At 42.7% G+C, this 15,851-nt stretch overlaps 1 protein-coding gene across 1 annotated transcript; it reads left to right on the top strand.

Moving 5' to 3' along the window:
• The first annotated feature begins 994 nt into the window (after positions 1 to 994).
• Positions 995 to 15,592, top strand: POLR2I (RNA polymerase II subunit I). The gene is made up of 6 exons (XM_082264636.1): positions 995 to 1,122; positions 9,475 to 9,529; positions 12,871 to 12,944; positions 14,317 to 14,391; positions 14,471 to 14,522; positions 15,469 to 15,592. The coding sequence occupies exons 1-6, from the start codon at positions 1,034 to 1,036 to the stop codon at positions 15,529 to 15,531; spliced, it is 408 nt and encodes a 135-aa protein (XP_082120762.1). The 5' UTR covers positions 995 to 1,033; the 3' UTR covers positions 15,532 to 15,592.
• Positions 15,593 to 15,851: the final 259 nt, after the last annotated feature.

Here is a 15,851-nt window from a genome sequence, read left to right as displayed (position 1 = left end):
TGAGGTCACTGGAAGGAATAGTGCACCATCTTTGGGGTCAGTGGGTAGAATAGTGCCTCATCATTGGTGTCATTGGGAGGAACAGTACCCCATTGTTGGGGTTAGTGGGAGGAATAGTGCCTTATTGTTGGGATCGGGGGAGGAATAGAGCCCTACCGTTGGGGTCAGTGGAAGGAAAAGTACCCCATTGTTAGGGTCAGTGAAAAGAACCGTTCCTCATTGTTGGGATCAGTGGGAGGAATAGAGCCCTATAGCTGGTGTCACTGGGAAGAATAGTGGCCTATAGCTGGTGTCACTGGAAGGAATATTGCTCCATCACTGGTGTAACTGGGAGGAATAGTGGCCTGTAACTGGTGTCACTGGGAGGAATAGTGGCCTATAACTGGTGTCACTGGGAGGAATAGTGCCCTATAACTGGTGTCACTGGGAGGAATAGTGCCCTATAGCTGGTGTCACTAGGAAAAATAGTGGCCTATAGCTGGTGTCACTGGGAGGAATAGTGCATCATAGCTGGTGTCACTGGGAGAAATAATGCCCCGTAGTCGGGGTAGGTGATACGCATATTGCTCCAAGGGATGATTAAGGGCAAGAAAAAAGTCATTAGCACCTGTGCTGCAGTTTGGGGTTCACCAACGTAAAGAAAAGTGTGAATCTGGGGTGCAAACACTGCTAAGGAGACCGCTGTGGAAAGAGATGACTCCTCCCTCCTGTGACTGAAATACAGATGAATTCAGTAATAAGATTACACCAGCAGAACACTCCTCCTGTGAACTCCCAGCAGGTAGAACTGTCACCGTGATCAGGCAATATACACTATACGCCTCCGCTGTATTGATCACCATGGTAACACAGGATGCGGCAGAGCCTGAACACTCCAGCTGTCATTTTTGTCTGCCCCACCCACTAGATTACTCTATGCACAGCAGGCAAGTACGCACCGCCCACTTCCCCGCCTCTCCTCTATATCACCTCCCAGGCGTCAAGGCCTCGGTTTTTCTCTCCTCTGTGTGTGACACGTGACTTCCGGGTCATCATGTTCTCAGAATCATTTCCGGAGCAAGGGATGGAGGCGGACGGGTCTTACGTGCAGGGCTTCGTAGGGATCCGCTTCTGTCAGGAATGGTGAGCGGCGTGGGCTCTGGGGATGGAGGACTACATATCCCAGCACCCCCTCACTGCTTCAACCCCATCTATGTATATAAATATATGGTGCTAGTGCTGTCTGTACCTGGTGTACAATCCTCCCAGGATGTGCTGGAGGATTGGACCCTGTGTACAGGAGCTGGATGGCGTGTAGGATCACAGCTGGGCAGAGGGAAGTAAGACATTTAAAATGTGTGTAAAAAGTAAAACTTGGATACAGTAAGGAAAGATAAAACCTCTGACTCTGTTTGCTGGCTGTACTCTATTGGGGAAATGTCCCTTCATTTCCTCTCCCAGAGATGTAAAGGAAGTTTGAGGAAATCTCCCAATTTGTGCGGAAATCTCACCCTCCACCAGTTCTTGTACAGCAGGGCTTGTGTGTGAGCGGAAAAAGCAGCACTAGGAGCCAATCAGTTCATCTCCCACTGAAAAGCATGCTGAGGGAAAGAGCAGAGAGTTGAACTCATCACTGCTGCTTCTCAGTTCTCTGTTCAGTCAAAGGACATGGGCTGAATGATGCGGCTCATTGCAGCGGGGGAATCTCTGGTGTGAAGCTGAGTTTTGCAGGAAAAGCTGGTTTTGGAATTAAATTATTTAAATCCCTACTCTGTGCAAAATATGAACCCCTTCTGAATCGATCTGGCCTGTGTGGGTGTTTTTTTTTTTTTCTTTTTTTCTCTTTACCTTTTGAAGTTCTACTTGGCTAAGCCCACCATATGGGTCTATCGCTGGCTCTGATTTCGGTTGTGAGGACCACTTACCCATCTTTTGCACTTGTACCCTCGCCATCTGGCCCCCTCACACAGACCTCTCTCCTCTTCGGGCTCTTGAGAGAACTTCCTGCTGGACAGCCAATAGAATATGTCCTGCAGACAGTGATGTGGAAACACTGCATGTAAACTGAGAAAGGTAGGCGACTTTGGACTGGAGCGCCATGTGACTGCGGCTTTAGTTAACCACTTCCCGCAAACTGACCCCTGTACATCGCCTTGAAGAAGTGGATGTACCGGGGTGATGCCACTAGCTGTGGGCATCATCCCTGTTTTTTTAGAGATGACGGTTCGCTTTTTGGAGATAACCAATGCGGCTCAGCAGCTGCTTGGCCGTTATCCCAGTGAGCGGGAGGGGACTGGTGAGACCTCACTTGGAGTATTGTGCGCAGTACTGGAGGCCATATCTCCAGAAGGATATAGATACTCTAGAGAGAGTTCAAAGAAGAGCTACTAAACTAGTACATGGATTGCAGGAAAAAACTTACCAGGAAAGGATAAAGGACCTTAACATGTATAGCTTGGAAGAAAGAAGAGACAGAGGGGATATGATAGAAACATTTAAATACATAAAGGGAATCAACTCGGTAAAGGAGGAGAGCATATTTAAAAGAAGAAAAACTACCACAAGAGGACACAGTTTTAAATTAGAGGGGCAAAGGTTTAAAAGTAATATGAGGAAGTATTACTTTACTGAGAGAGTAGTGGATGCATGGAATAACCTTCCTGCAGAAGTGGTAGCTGCAAATACAGTGAAGGAGTTTAAGCATGCATGGGATAGGCATAAGGCTATCCTTCATACAAGATAGGGCCAGGGACTATTCATAGGATTCAGATATATTGGGCAGACTAGATGGGCCAAATGGTTCTTATCTGCCGACACATTCTATGTTTCTATGTTTCTATGTCCCTTCCGGTTTACTCTGCTGCCAACGGTACAGATTTAAAAAACTGTCAGTGTTCCAAAATGCAGATTTCGGCGTTTTGAATACTTTGAAGTGCAGTGGAGGGATCAGGAGTCTTTTAGACCTCCGATCCCTCCATAAAGAGTACCTGTCACTGCCTATTACTGTCACAAGGGATGTTAACTTTTTTTTTTTTTTTTTTTTTCTGACACAAAAATCAGTTTTTTGCTAGATTACTTGGAACCCCCAAACGTATGTATGAGCTGCACGATTAATTGTTATAAAAAGAAATCTCGATTTGACCCCCCCACGATCTGAAAATGGCATTGCCTCGATTCTTGGGCCCCTTTCACACATGCGGACCATTCAGATCTGCCTGTCAGTTTTTTAGGCAGGTCTAAACGGATGCCCCATGCATCTCTATGGGGCAGCGAAGACATCTGATCCTGTCCGTCAAATCCGGACGGATGGAAACCCTATTTTCCATCCGTCTGGTGGATCGGAAAAAAGTCGTTTTCAACCAAGGGCATCCTGCATTTTCGGTTTCGGCCCATAATTTTCATTTCGGTGCATCCCTAATTGCATGGGTTGTTACTGACGTGCTGAAAATTTCATGTCAATAGCGCCTTTTAGAAATAGATTTACAGTGGATATAAAAAGTCTACACACACCTGTTGAAATCTTTTAGGTGGAGAGAAGCAAAACTAAACTTAAATATGGTTGCATAAGTGTGCACATCCTGAAACGAATACTTTGTTGAAGCACCTTTTGATTTTATTACAGGACTTGGCAATATTTGAACACTTTTCTTTACGAAGGCATCACCTGTGCACAGCCCTCATCACAACACTCCACAGATTTTTATTTGGGTTCAGGTCTGGGCTCTGGCTGGGCCATTCCAAAACTTTAATCTCCTTCTGGTGAAGCCATTCCCTTGTTGATGTGGATGTATGCTTTGGGTCGTTGTCATGCTGAAAGATTCATGTTCAGCTTTGTAGCAGAAACCTTATGCCAATATTGACTGGTATTTGGAACTGTTCATAATTCCTGCTACCTTGACTAAGGCCTCTGTTCCAGCTGAAGAAAAACAGCCCCAAAGCATGATGCTGCCACCACCATGCTTCACTGTGGTGTCCTTTTGGTGATGTGCAGATTTGTTTTTGCACCAAACATATCTTGTGGAATTATGGCCAAAAAGTTCTAACTTTGGTTTCTTCAGACCAGAACACATTTTCCCACATGCTTCAGAAGTTTTTGCAAAATCTAGCCAGGCTTAGATGTTCTTCATAAGAGAAGACTTCCGTCTTCTCACTCTAGCGCAAAGCCCAGACATGAAGAATATGGGAGATTGTTGTTGTCACGTGTACCACACAGCCAGTACTTGCCAGATATTCCTGCAGCTCCTTTATTGTTGCTGTAGGCCTCTTGGCAGCCTCCCTGACCATTTTTTTTTCTTGTCTTTTATCAATTTTAGAGGCATCTCTAGTTCTTGGTATGTCACTGTTGTGCCATATTTTCTCCACTTGACTGTATTCACTGAGTTCCATGGTATATAGTGCCTTGGAAAAACTTCTCCTGACTGACACATTTTAACAATGAGATCCCTCTGATGCTTTGGAAGCTCTCTGCGGACCATGGCTTTTGCTGTAGGATGCGACTAAGAAAATGTCAGGAAAGACCTTTTAAATAGTTATCAAATCACAAAAGTGAGTCGGCGCTGGTGGGAAACCATCTCAGAAGGGGCTCAAAAGTGAATTCCCTATTCGCATACATGTAGTATAATCTTCTTCTGATAAAATATGATGGGAATTGTTATGTACACAATTCTATAAAAATTGTGAGAATATATAAAAACTGCTAAAATGACAAAGTAAATCCGACTGTGAAAAAGTCTAGTAAATTCCAAATCATAAAGGCTTAGTATCCGAATCCTAAAACAAATGGTGTATGTATCTTCAATATAAATATACAAATAAAATTCTGAATCCTAAAATATGTGTCCAACTCTTACAAACAGAAATATTTCTGATAAAAGTTATAAAAAGGTATGTATCCAAATCCTAAAACCAATTGTGTATCCGTCTTCAATAAATAGATCAATAATAGTAAAATCCGAATCGTGACAAGTATGTATCCGAATCATACAACATATACATACGTATCTTACCAACAGAAATATTTCTGATAAGTTATAAAAAGGTATGTATCCAAATCTTAAAACCAATGGTGTATCCGTCTTCAATAAATAGATCAATTTATATGGATACACCATTGGTTTTAGGATTTGGATACATACCTTTTTATAACTTTTATCAGAAATATTTCTGTTGTATAATTCGGGACAAAGTAGCGAGGAGACATCACTGGGAGTGGCAGCAGAGGAGATATATCGGGAAGACTTTGCTGTGGCCATAGAGGAATACCGCCCAGAGTGCCAGGACTGAGGAGAACCACCAGTAGAGGAGTGTACATACGAGCCCTGCTAATTGTTACATCCGGTAAGAGGCTGAACTCTCCCCACATCTGAGTGTGTCACTCTTCCCTCCTCCTGAGCATCTATCCTATATTTGAGCTGACACGAACGCTCTCACATCTTATTTCGGTAAGGGGCTAGTCTCCACTGAGGGGGTTGATCTATCTGCACCTTATAGTCTCAAGTGGATTCCTTTTCAGGACTTTTTACATCCCTATGGGATCCAATTGGGACTAGAGACCTTTCCTTTTCCATTATACACTTCACAGTGGTGGTAATTTTTGTTTCAGCGGTATAGCCCCATTGAGGGATACTGTTTTATTCACGCACAGACCATTTTGTTATTGGCATTGTTGATTAACACACTCACCATTTGTCACAACCTCTTTGAGGGCCACTGATTGGATTGGTTGCTCACGGGTCTACGTATTATTTGCATCTGTAGTTGTGTATGCTCACAATTTATTTTAGCACGGTTATTTGTTTAATAGAGTGCTGATCATACTTCATCACAAGAATTTTGCACTTTGATGCACATCCATCCACAGTGCAAATACAGTTCACTGTATAAGTAACCTGGCACACACCTCGGGGGTGAGGGTGACATTTCTTAGTGTTCTTCCCATCTCTGATTCGTGACACGTATAAATTTAGCGCACCTGATTTTTTATGTATATGTATGTATACATGTTGATCATATCCCCCCTTAATCTCATCTTCTCAAGAGAGAATACATTCAGTTCCTCTAATCTTTCCTAATAGCTGAGCTCTTCCATGCCTCTTATCAGTTTATTAGAACAGCTGAACCCTATTTGGGGTTAATCAGAGGCACTTTAAATGATGGCAGTTGTGTACTGACTCCTATTTAACATAATTTTGAATGTGATTTGCTTAATTCTGAACACCGCTACACCCCCAGTTATGAGGGTGTGCGCACACCTGCAGCCACATTGTTTATTTTTTACCCCCCCCTGCATCCCTTGCTATAACAGTACAATACAGCACAACAGGTCCTGTAAAAGACCCCAAATCTCTCCTCTGCCCTTTAAAGCAAAAGAAAAAAAAAAAAATAGATCTTTTGCTTAAAGCGGAGTTCCACTGGATTTTTGTGCTTAAGTCAGCAGCTACAAAGTGTAGTTGCTGACTTTTAAAGAAAAAACGCACTCACCTGTCTCACAGTCCAGCGTTGCGGGCGGCAGGAGCATTGGATCTCTCCCTCTTCTCCCCACGGCGCCTGCATCACTTCTGTGGGCACCTGACTGTGACAGCTTGCGGCTTCACAACTGGGTGCGCACTGCGCATGCGCGAGTCGTGTTGCGCGTCCTGAGTGGACTGACAATCTTCTGTGACATGTCCCAGAAGATTGCAGGGTGGGAGGGGGAGAGGAGAACTTTCGATCGCTCGAAATGATGGCAGGTGTGTACTTTTGGAAGTGGGAGCGGGTACCTGTCAAAACTAGGTACCCCCCAAACAAAATGACATGCCAAATGTGGCTTTGAAGAAAAGATTCAAGTCCCGAAAGTGCCAAAAATAACTAAATATAAATTCACTCGATGCTATATCTTCTGTGTCAACTTATGACAGACACCCAATATGTTCCTTTCACTGCATCCCCCAAACTAACTCACCAGATAGGAAGCTGGTCAACACCAGCACTCATGCTTCAAATAGTATAAGAATTTTCCAGCAGGTCCTCCTAAAATCCACAGGTGGGTCATCTCACTCTATCCATAGATGTTCTAATCTCAGGGATATGTCGGGTAAAAGAAGGAAGGATTCCATAGCGTAATTCAGTCAAATTCAAATGATTTATTAAAACGTGTTAAAATGAACTCCCATTCTTATGTGTCAGCCTGACACTAGGGTAACTCACAAATCTAGCTTTCAATCCGGCTCTGAGCACAGAGTACAATGCAGAGCTGTGTTGCGGTGTTGGTCGGCGGGGCCATTCAGTAAAATTTTAATTTTACTGAATTGCGCTATGGAATCCTTCCTTCTCTTATACCTGACATATCCCTGAGATTATAACAGAGTGAGGTGATCTAGACCGACCTGCTGGAAAATTCTTGTACTATTCTTGTACTATTCTTGTACTATTCTTGTACTATTCTTGTACTATTCTTGTACTATTCTTGTACTATTCTTGTACTATTCTTGTACTATTCTTGTACTATTCTTGTACTATTCTTGTACTATTCTTGTACTATTTGAAGCGTGAGTGCTCGTTTTGACCAGCTTCTTATCTGGGGAGTCAGTTTGGGGGATGCGGTGAAAGGAGCACATTGGGTGTCTGACACAAGTTGACACAGAAGATTTAGCATCGAGTGAATTTATATTTAGTTATTTTCAGCACTTTTGGGACTTGAATCACTTTTCTTCACAAGACTTATACGCATATTTAATATGTGACTTTATAAGCCTATATTATGAAAAAAAAATGTATTGTATTTGTCACATTTTTTTCTAGAAAGTTATATGAATTATTTGTGGTATTTAACTCGCACTTGCACTTTTTCTAATTTTTGCACAGCGTATTTTGCACTTTTTTAAGAATTTTACCATCACTTCATTTTGATATTTATATGAACATGTATTGAAATCTGATTGTTATATCAGTATATTTTTTATCTATAGATTATTAGTTTTAGCAGGAAACTGGACAGGAGAGGGATATAAACTTGAGCTGATTATTCAAGATTTTTCAAGGCTGGCTATACAGTCGGCCTATCAACGACCTGGTCGAGCTTCAGTACCTTAGTGAGGCATTATCTCTTCGCCCGCCTGTACAGCCAGGACCAGACATTTGGTCGCAAAGTGCTGCAGGCTTTGTCCCCTCCCTAGTAAGTATTGCTTGCTAGATTCTCTCAGATGCTGCTCTGGAAGACTATTCGAGAAAATAGTTAGGTACCTGGTAACTTTCTGGGAAGTCTTCCAGGGCAGCACTAGTTCCCACCCTAAGGGCTCTTTCACACGGGCGATCTGATCAGATCCGCCTGTCAGTTTTTTAGGTGGATCTGATCGGATCCTCTATGCAGCTCTATGGGGCAGCGGATGTCAGCGGTGACATGTCCGCTGACACTCGCTGCCATCCTAATCCGATCCTGTCCGTGAAATCCGGACGGATGGAAACCCTATTTTTCCATCCGTTCAGGGATCGGATCGGATGAGAGCGGACCGCCTGTCCCCCCCCCATAGAGAGCAGCGGGAGCTGTGACACCTCCCTCTCCGCACTGCAAGCGGAGACGGAGCTGTCATCCGCCGGCTCAGCGGGGATCGGCGGATCGATCCCCGCTGAGCATCACGGATCCGCCTACGGAGGCGGACCGTGTGAAAGAGCCCTAAGGGGACAGGATCAGAAAAGAACATGTCTCTGCTGACATCCGCTGCCCCATAGTTTACAACAGCCGACCGTCCTTCTCTCTCAGCGGGGAACGATCGTGGGTGTCAGACGGCAGTTGGAGCCGCCTGCCCGCTGCATCGGCTTCCCCGCTGACGAGCAGGAGCAATCTGCCAGCGGCGCGCGCTCGCCCCCTAGCTGCCACCAGGCGAACGACTTATACCTACGTTGGTTTGCCTGGGAGAGCCACACTGCCGCAGTATATATGCGGTAAGCGGTCCGCAAGTGGTTAAAGATTAAGTCTTTCTGACACTTGTTGCCTATAAGTTAAAATCAGTATTTTTTACTAGAAAATTACTTGGAACCACCTAACATTATATAATAATTTTTTAGCAGAGACCCTAGAGAATAAAATGGTGATCGTTGCAATATTTTGTCACGCTGTATTTGCGCAGCGGTCTTTCAAATGCAGTTTTTGGGGAAAAAATACACTTTAATGAATTTAAAAAAAAAAAAACCCCGTAAAGTTAGCCCAATTTTAAATTTTTTTTATAATGTGAAAGATGTTACGCCGAGAATAGTGATCTTTAAGCAAAAAATATTGTGATTCTTATTTTATCCAGAATCGTGCAGCTCTATTATCATGTAGCAGATTCTGAGAAAGCCTTTACTGTGCTAGCCACATGTGCCTTTCACCTAACATTCACTGGTGGTAAATCCATCTTTTAAAACGCATCAGCAATATTTACCAGCAGTGAATGTTTTGAAGTCCTTTTCACTGCTTTTATAAATCTATGCCTTTGTGTTCTCTAAAATGTAAACTTTGTTTTTTGCTTCTTTTTCCAGCAACAACATGTTGTATCCTAAAGAAGATAAAGAAAATCGTATCCTGCTTTATGCGGTAAGACAATTTTCAGACCCCTTTAGCCAGATTATCCCTCGAGGAATAAAAGATGCTGAAAGGCTAAACCTTTTTTTTTTGTGTGGTGTTCATGTGATGTTGTGTCCACTGGCAATTATTCATATGTTTAGCACAGTAAGGATCCTAGGAACTGTGGTCATGAACAGCTGTCATTAACATGTAGCGTATTGCGGAGTTATTGTCCATAAAGTGCAGGGATCTAGGCATGCCTCCATAACTTTTTTCCACTTATTCCTTGGAACTCCCAAATTGCAGCCCATTCTTATTGGTAAACTTGGATACTTCGAGAGGTTGACTTACTTGACTAACCCCTTCCAGAAATTCTTGTCAAGGAGTCCCCTGAACACGGTGATGGGCCTATCGAAAGGTTTGCATTTTAAGTATAACTTTAGAAAGCTTAAAGAGGAAGTAAACTCTGCTATAAAAATCAAACTTTTACAATGTATTAAAAGGACATGCAATATAAATACATTACACATAAAATATTTATACATCATAACCGTCTAAAAATACCTTTATTTCAAAGTTAAACTTTTTCCTTCTTCCTGGTCTCGGCGGTGCCATGTCATCTCCTGTTTTATGCTCCCCCTGCGGCCGTCATTTCTGCCCTTACTGCATTCCTTGCATTCCTTTTTAATTGTAATGCAGACTCTGTGTAATACTGGCTCACTGTATTGTAAGGCTGCCGTTTTTTCCCTCCCCCTCCCCTGTGTTCTCTCACTTGTTCACTCCCCCCTGTGAGATGAGGAAGCTGGGGAGAAAGGCAAAGCTAATCGCGAGACTTAGGCCCCGTTCACATTGCAGCAACCCGACTTTGCCGGGCGACCTCACAGGTCGCGGCGCGCTGCTCGCCCCGCGACCTCGGAGCGGCCGGCACGGACTTCATAACATTGAAGTCTATGCAGGTCGCTCCGGGTCGCCCCAAAGAAGCTCCGGACCCTTTTTCTAAGTCGGAGCGACTTGTGTCGCTCCTATTAGAACGGGTCCATAGCTTCTGTATGGCAGGCGACCTGTGAGGCGACCAGGTCGCCTCACAGGTCGCCCCAGTGTGAACGGGGGCTCAGCTGTGCAGTTTTGATACATACAGGGAGAGCACAGGCATTCCATATTGTGCCGTGTAAAAATTGATTGAAAAACACACTGGGCATGCGCCAAAGATGTCGTCAAATATTACAGGAAGGATTACAGGAAGATTATAGAAGTAATCTTTTACAGGCACCTATCGATTGCTTTCTTTAGGCAGATTATAATGAGCTAAAGTGAAAATGGGGAGTTTACAACCTCTAAGTATTTATTACTGTATGTCCCTGTTAGGGAGATTCACCCTCTGTGTCCTGGTCGTCATTATCAGGGAAAGTGAAAGAAAAACCCAAGGTTATCACCAGGGCAGGAATAGAGGGAAATCATTCAATGGGGACACCAGTTCTGGACAACCAGGGATTTCCTCTCACTTCCTGTTTTGGCTATGAGAACGGAAGTTAAGGCAAATCTCCCCAATGAAACACAGGTGGCAAAAGAATAAAAAAAAACTGATGCGTTATAACCCTTTGTCAAAAGAAAAAAAAGTTTTGCATTTTAGTTCTACTTTAGCACTTCTCTGGGTGCTTGTACATTACAGTAAACCCCCGTTATATCGCAGTTTAGTTTTCCCAGTCCCGGTATTTTGCATTTTTTTTCTGTAAGGCCTTATTACTGTTGTTTTTTTAAATAAATCATTGTTAATTCAATATTTTTGTGTTTTCCATTGCTCTTGCTCTGTCTCTCAGTATCTTATGTGTTTCTATTGTTTTTAAAAGTGTGTTTTTTTCAAAGACCTTAAAATGCTTTAAAAGTTGTAAAAACATGCCTAGGGTGTATTTAACCACTTAAGCCCCGGAAGATTTTACCCCCATTCCGACCAGGGGGTATTTTGCGATTCGGCACTGCGTGACTTTAACGGAGAATTGCACGGTCGTGCGACGCTGCACCTAAACGAATTTGGCGTCCTTTTTTTCCCACAAACAGAGCTTTCTTTTGGCGGTATTTGATCACCTGTGCAATTTTTTGATCACGCGATATAAACAAAAAAAGAGCGTCCATTTTGCAAAAATAGCAATATTTTTCCCTTTTTTTTATATGAAATTCCCCCAAAAAAAAATGTAAAAATCTAAATTTTTTAAAATTTTCGGCCAATTTGTTTTATGCTACCTATGTTTGGTAAAAAAAATCGCAAAAAGCGTATTTTGATTGGTTTGCGCAAAAGTTATTGCGTTTACTAACTAAGGGAAAGATTTTTGTCATTTTTGTTGTTTTTTTTTTTAACGCGTAATGGCGGCGATCTGCGATTTTTTTTGCGGTACTGCGACATTGCGGCGGACAGATCGGACCCTTGACTGACATTTTTGACACTTTTGGGGTTACCAGTGACATTTCTACAGTAATCAGTGCTATACATATGCACTGTTACTGTAAAAATACACTGGTAGTGAAGGGGTTAACTTTATTTGAGAGGGAGGGGCTGTGTGTGTCCCTAGGGGCGTGATTCTAACTGTGATTGGCTGGGGCTTCAGCTGTATGCAGAGTGATCAACGGATCTACATAGTAGATCCAGATGATCAGCTCTCATATAGCGAGGAGAATGACAGGCAGCTTGTTTACACAAGCTGCCTGACTTTCTCCTTCTCCCCCGCCGATCGCAGAGTGGCCGGCGGACATCGGGTCCGCCGGTCACACGCGCGGGGGGGTCCGTGACCACTCGGGAGCGGGAGCGCGCCTCTGGGGGCGCGCGCTCGCTCCCTAGACCCTCACAAGCTAGTGACGTAGCCCTACGTCACTTTGCCTGTGAGGGGCTGACCGCCGACGTAGATAGTCGTGCGGCGGTCGGCAAGTGGTTAAATAGGGTATTTCTATTTCGCGGATTTTCACTTATTGCGGGTGGGTCTGTAACGTAACCCCCACGATGGAGGGGGGTTTACTGTATTCACAATGTCCAACCAACACTTAAAATATCAAGCATCGACAACATGCAAGACTTAAATGACGGATAAACTGTTAGCAGACAGGTGTATTTTAAACCCTCTTTTATTCTTTTTTTTTTTTCCCTCTCGGTATCTTTGTCTGGATTGGTAGTCCAATAAGTCAGTGCTACCAGACACTTTATTCTATAGGCGTAATTTGCCCGTTCTAGGAAATGAAGATGGGTTTGTTTCATTTAGGGACAATTTATCTAACCACGTTTTATCCTCTGGCTTGGTTCATGCAAAATGGTCCTTTACATATTTATATCCCTTTTTTACCTACATTTTTCACAACTGCTTCTCATTATGTTTTTCCTTTTGCAGTGTCGAAACTGTGACTACCAGCAGGAGGCTGATAACTGCTGCATTTATGTCAATAAAATCACTCATGAAGTAGAGTGAGTATCCTCTTTGTTTTATATTACTCTGTTCTGCTCCATGTATAATCTGTCTATTAATAATACAATTATACAGGATTTATATAGCGCTTAGTTTGTGCAGCACTTTACAATGTGAGGGCAGACAGTACAGATACAATTCAATACAGGCGGAAATAAAAAAGGAGGTTCAAGTGACACAATGTAATAACTGTGGGGGATGAGCTGATGGATAAAATAAAAGTACATGTTAGGTGGAGGCAGAATAGGCATCTCTAAAGATAAACCTTTTAAAAGGTTGCCTAAAAGTGGATAGAGTTGGCGATAGTCGAAGTTTAGTAAGGGAATTTCAAAAGATGGGGGAGGCTCAGGAGGAGTCCTGGAGGTGACAAGGGAGCTAGAGAGCAGGAGATCTTGGGAGGAATGAAGAGAGATTTGGTTGGTATTTTAAGACTAATGCCTCGTACACACGCATCGATTATTGGCTGTGAACTTTCGGCCAATGTCCGATCGGCCGATTTTCGGCTTGTTAATATGATGCTTCCGACAACCAACTCCAGATTTTTTTCGGCCGAAAAGTCGGTGTGCAGGCTATATAATTTTTGTTGGCCGTCAACACAACGGCCGATTTTCCGTCAGTCAGTACAGATTTCGGCAGACAAAAAATCTTATGAGCAAGACTGGGCATGCTCAGAGAAGAAAAAAACACACAGAAAGTAAACCATCACATGACCTCACTTCTGAAGTAGATTTTTGTTGGCCGAGAAAATTCGTGTGCAGTCTAGGCACATTCCAACCAACAAAACACCACTCTGGACAAAAGTCGGACGATCAGTTGGCCAATAATCGTTGCATGTGTATGAGGCATTAGTGGTGTAGCGGGGGGGAGTTGTTGATGGCTTTGTAAGTTGAATTTATTTTTTTGGGTGAGTGGCAGCCAATAGAGGGACTGCAAAGTGTTAGGTGGACAGTCACTTTTGTGCAGAAAGGAGTTCCAAGGTATGCCTGCTCTGTTTAGTCATTGCCTTATATACTTTATATTTCCTAGGTTGGGAAACCTGAGAGATTTGTTGGGCTACCTTTTGCAGAGGTGTCTTGGTGCGGTGTCACATGCAGATGTTAACAAAAACCTCTGTATTGAACCTAAATATAAAGTTTTTTTTTTTTTCTTCACTAAATAGTTGAAAGATCCTTAATTTAGCTAGGTTAGTTTAGTTTTCTCAGCACAGTTTCACTGGTGCCTGTCCTCCCCTGCACACACTGACCTCCTCATACCCTTTTGAATTCCTTTCCTGCACATATTGCACTGCCTCTTCCCAAGTTTCTACCATTCTGGAATGATTACACATATTGCTATTTATAATGCAGCCTATGTTTTGAATTTATTTTCCAGTGAACTGACTCAGATCATTGCTGATGTATCTCAGGACCCCACACTGCCCCGTACAGAGGATCATCCCTGCTCAAAGTGAGTGCACTCACCCAACAGAGCTCAGATACACCGCCTATCATCCCATTATAGTGTGTAATGAATGTCTTTTTTACAGATGTGGACATAAAGAAGCCGTGTTCTTTCAGTCTCACAGCCTAAAAGCTGAGGTACCGTATCATGCCCAGTGTCTTTTAATACCATTATTGTTAGCTGTACAAGATTGATGCCCTTTCCACATACCACTCGCCAAGAAGCACATTTTTGCCCAAAGCCTAGTACTAGTTTTTTGGGTTTTTTTTTTTTTTTGAGCTTTAAATGGGTTTTAGTTGGTACTTTCTGACAAGACCTTGCTATACTTCTCATAAAGCTGGTTTCATCTCTGTTCAAGTATAATCTTGTAGCGGCATCTTCCTGCCCTAAGATGCTGGCTCAGGTATGATAAAATTCTGAAGCAGACGCTGTTAGATATCAGGTGCATATACAGCCAGAAACATAACACAGCTTGGCCCTTTGCTGCAGTAATGCCCAGAAATTACTAAAATAATTGTAATGTAGAATTGTAATGTAGGGTCTTGTTAGAGACCCACTATAACCAGTATCCATCACTTTATGTAGTGTATTGATTTGTGTAAAATGTTTGGAAAAAGTAGGCAACAAAGCCACCTATAAGGCTCAATTCACTAAGATATAACACGTGTTGTGTTATTTGCCCTAATCATTGCTTAGTGAAATGGGGTTCGCTTTAAATACTCCGTCAATAGCAAGGGAAACGTTAAAAGGGGGGGGGGGGGGATTGTTGCTTGCACATGATTGGATGATTTACATACAAAGCTTTACCTCCTTCAAACAGCTTAGCGAACATTTATATTGCAAAAAGTGAACATTGCTCTGATCCTTGGTAAGTCAGCCTCTTGGGAGTTTTGCTTAAACAATATTGACTATTTTAGCAATCTTCTTGTCTGCTAATTGTTTTAGAAATGCTTTATGAATGTCAATAAAACATTTTTACCTAATCCTGTGTAATGTACTTTATTAGGAAAAACCTCTTGGTAATAACTGTTGCAATAGAGGGTATTTATTTTTAATAGTCACACTGCACTTTAATTCCTTTAGGATGCCATGAGATTGTATTATGTCTGCACCGCTCCGCACTGTGGTCATCGCTGGACTGAGTGATCTCCTCCCTCCCTGAAGATTTGTTTTCTTTGTGTTTTTATAGTTCAATAAATTGTACATTTTGTTTTAATTTGGCAAGTGTCTGATTTTCTACATGAACATATACCTTGGGGAATTTAGTGTCCTAATTCTTCCTTAACCACTTGTCCTCCAGAAGATTTAACCCCCCTTCATGACCAGGCCATTGTTTGTGATATGGCACTGCGTTACTTGAACTGACAATTGCACGGTCATATGATGCTGTACCCAAATAAAACATTTTTTCCCGCACAAATACAACTTTCTTTTGGTGGTTTTTGACCATCTCTGCGTTTTTTTAT

The sequence above is a fragment of the Pelophylax lessonae genome, assembly GCF_965119305.1.
Source record: "Pelophylax lessonae genome assembly, chromosome: 7".
Classification (NCBI taxonomy): Eukaryota; Metazoa; Chordata; class Amphibia; order Anura; family Ranidae; genus Pelophylax; species Pelophylax lessonae.
Note: the sequence above shows the minus strand (reverse complement) of the source record. Positions and strands in the feature narration are given on the sequence as shown.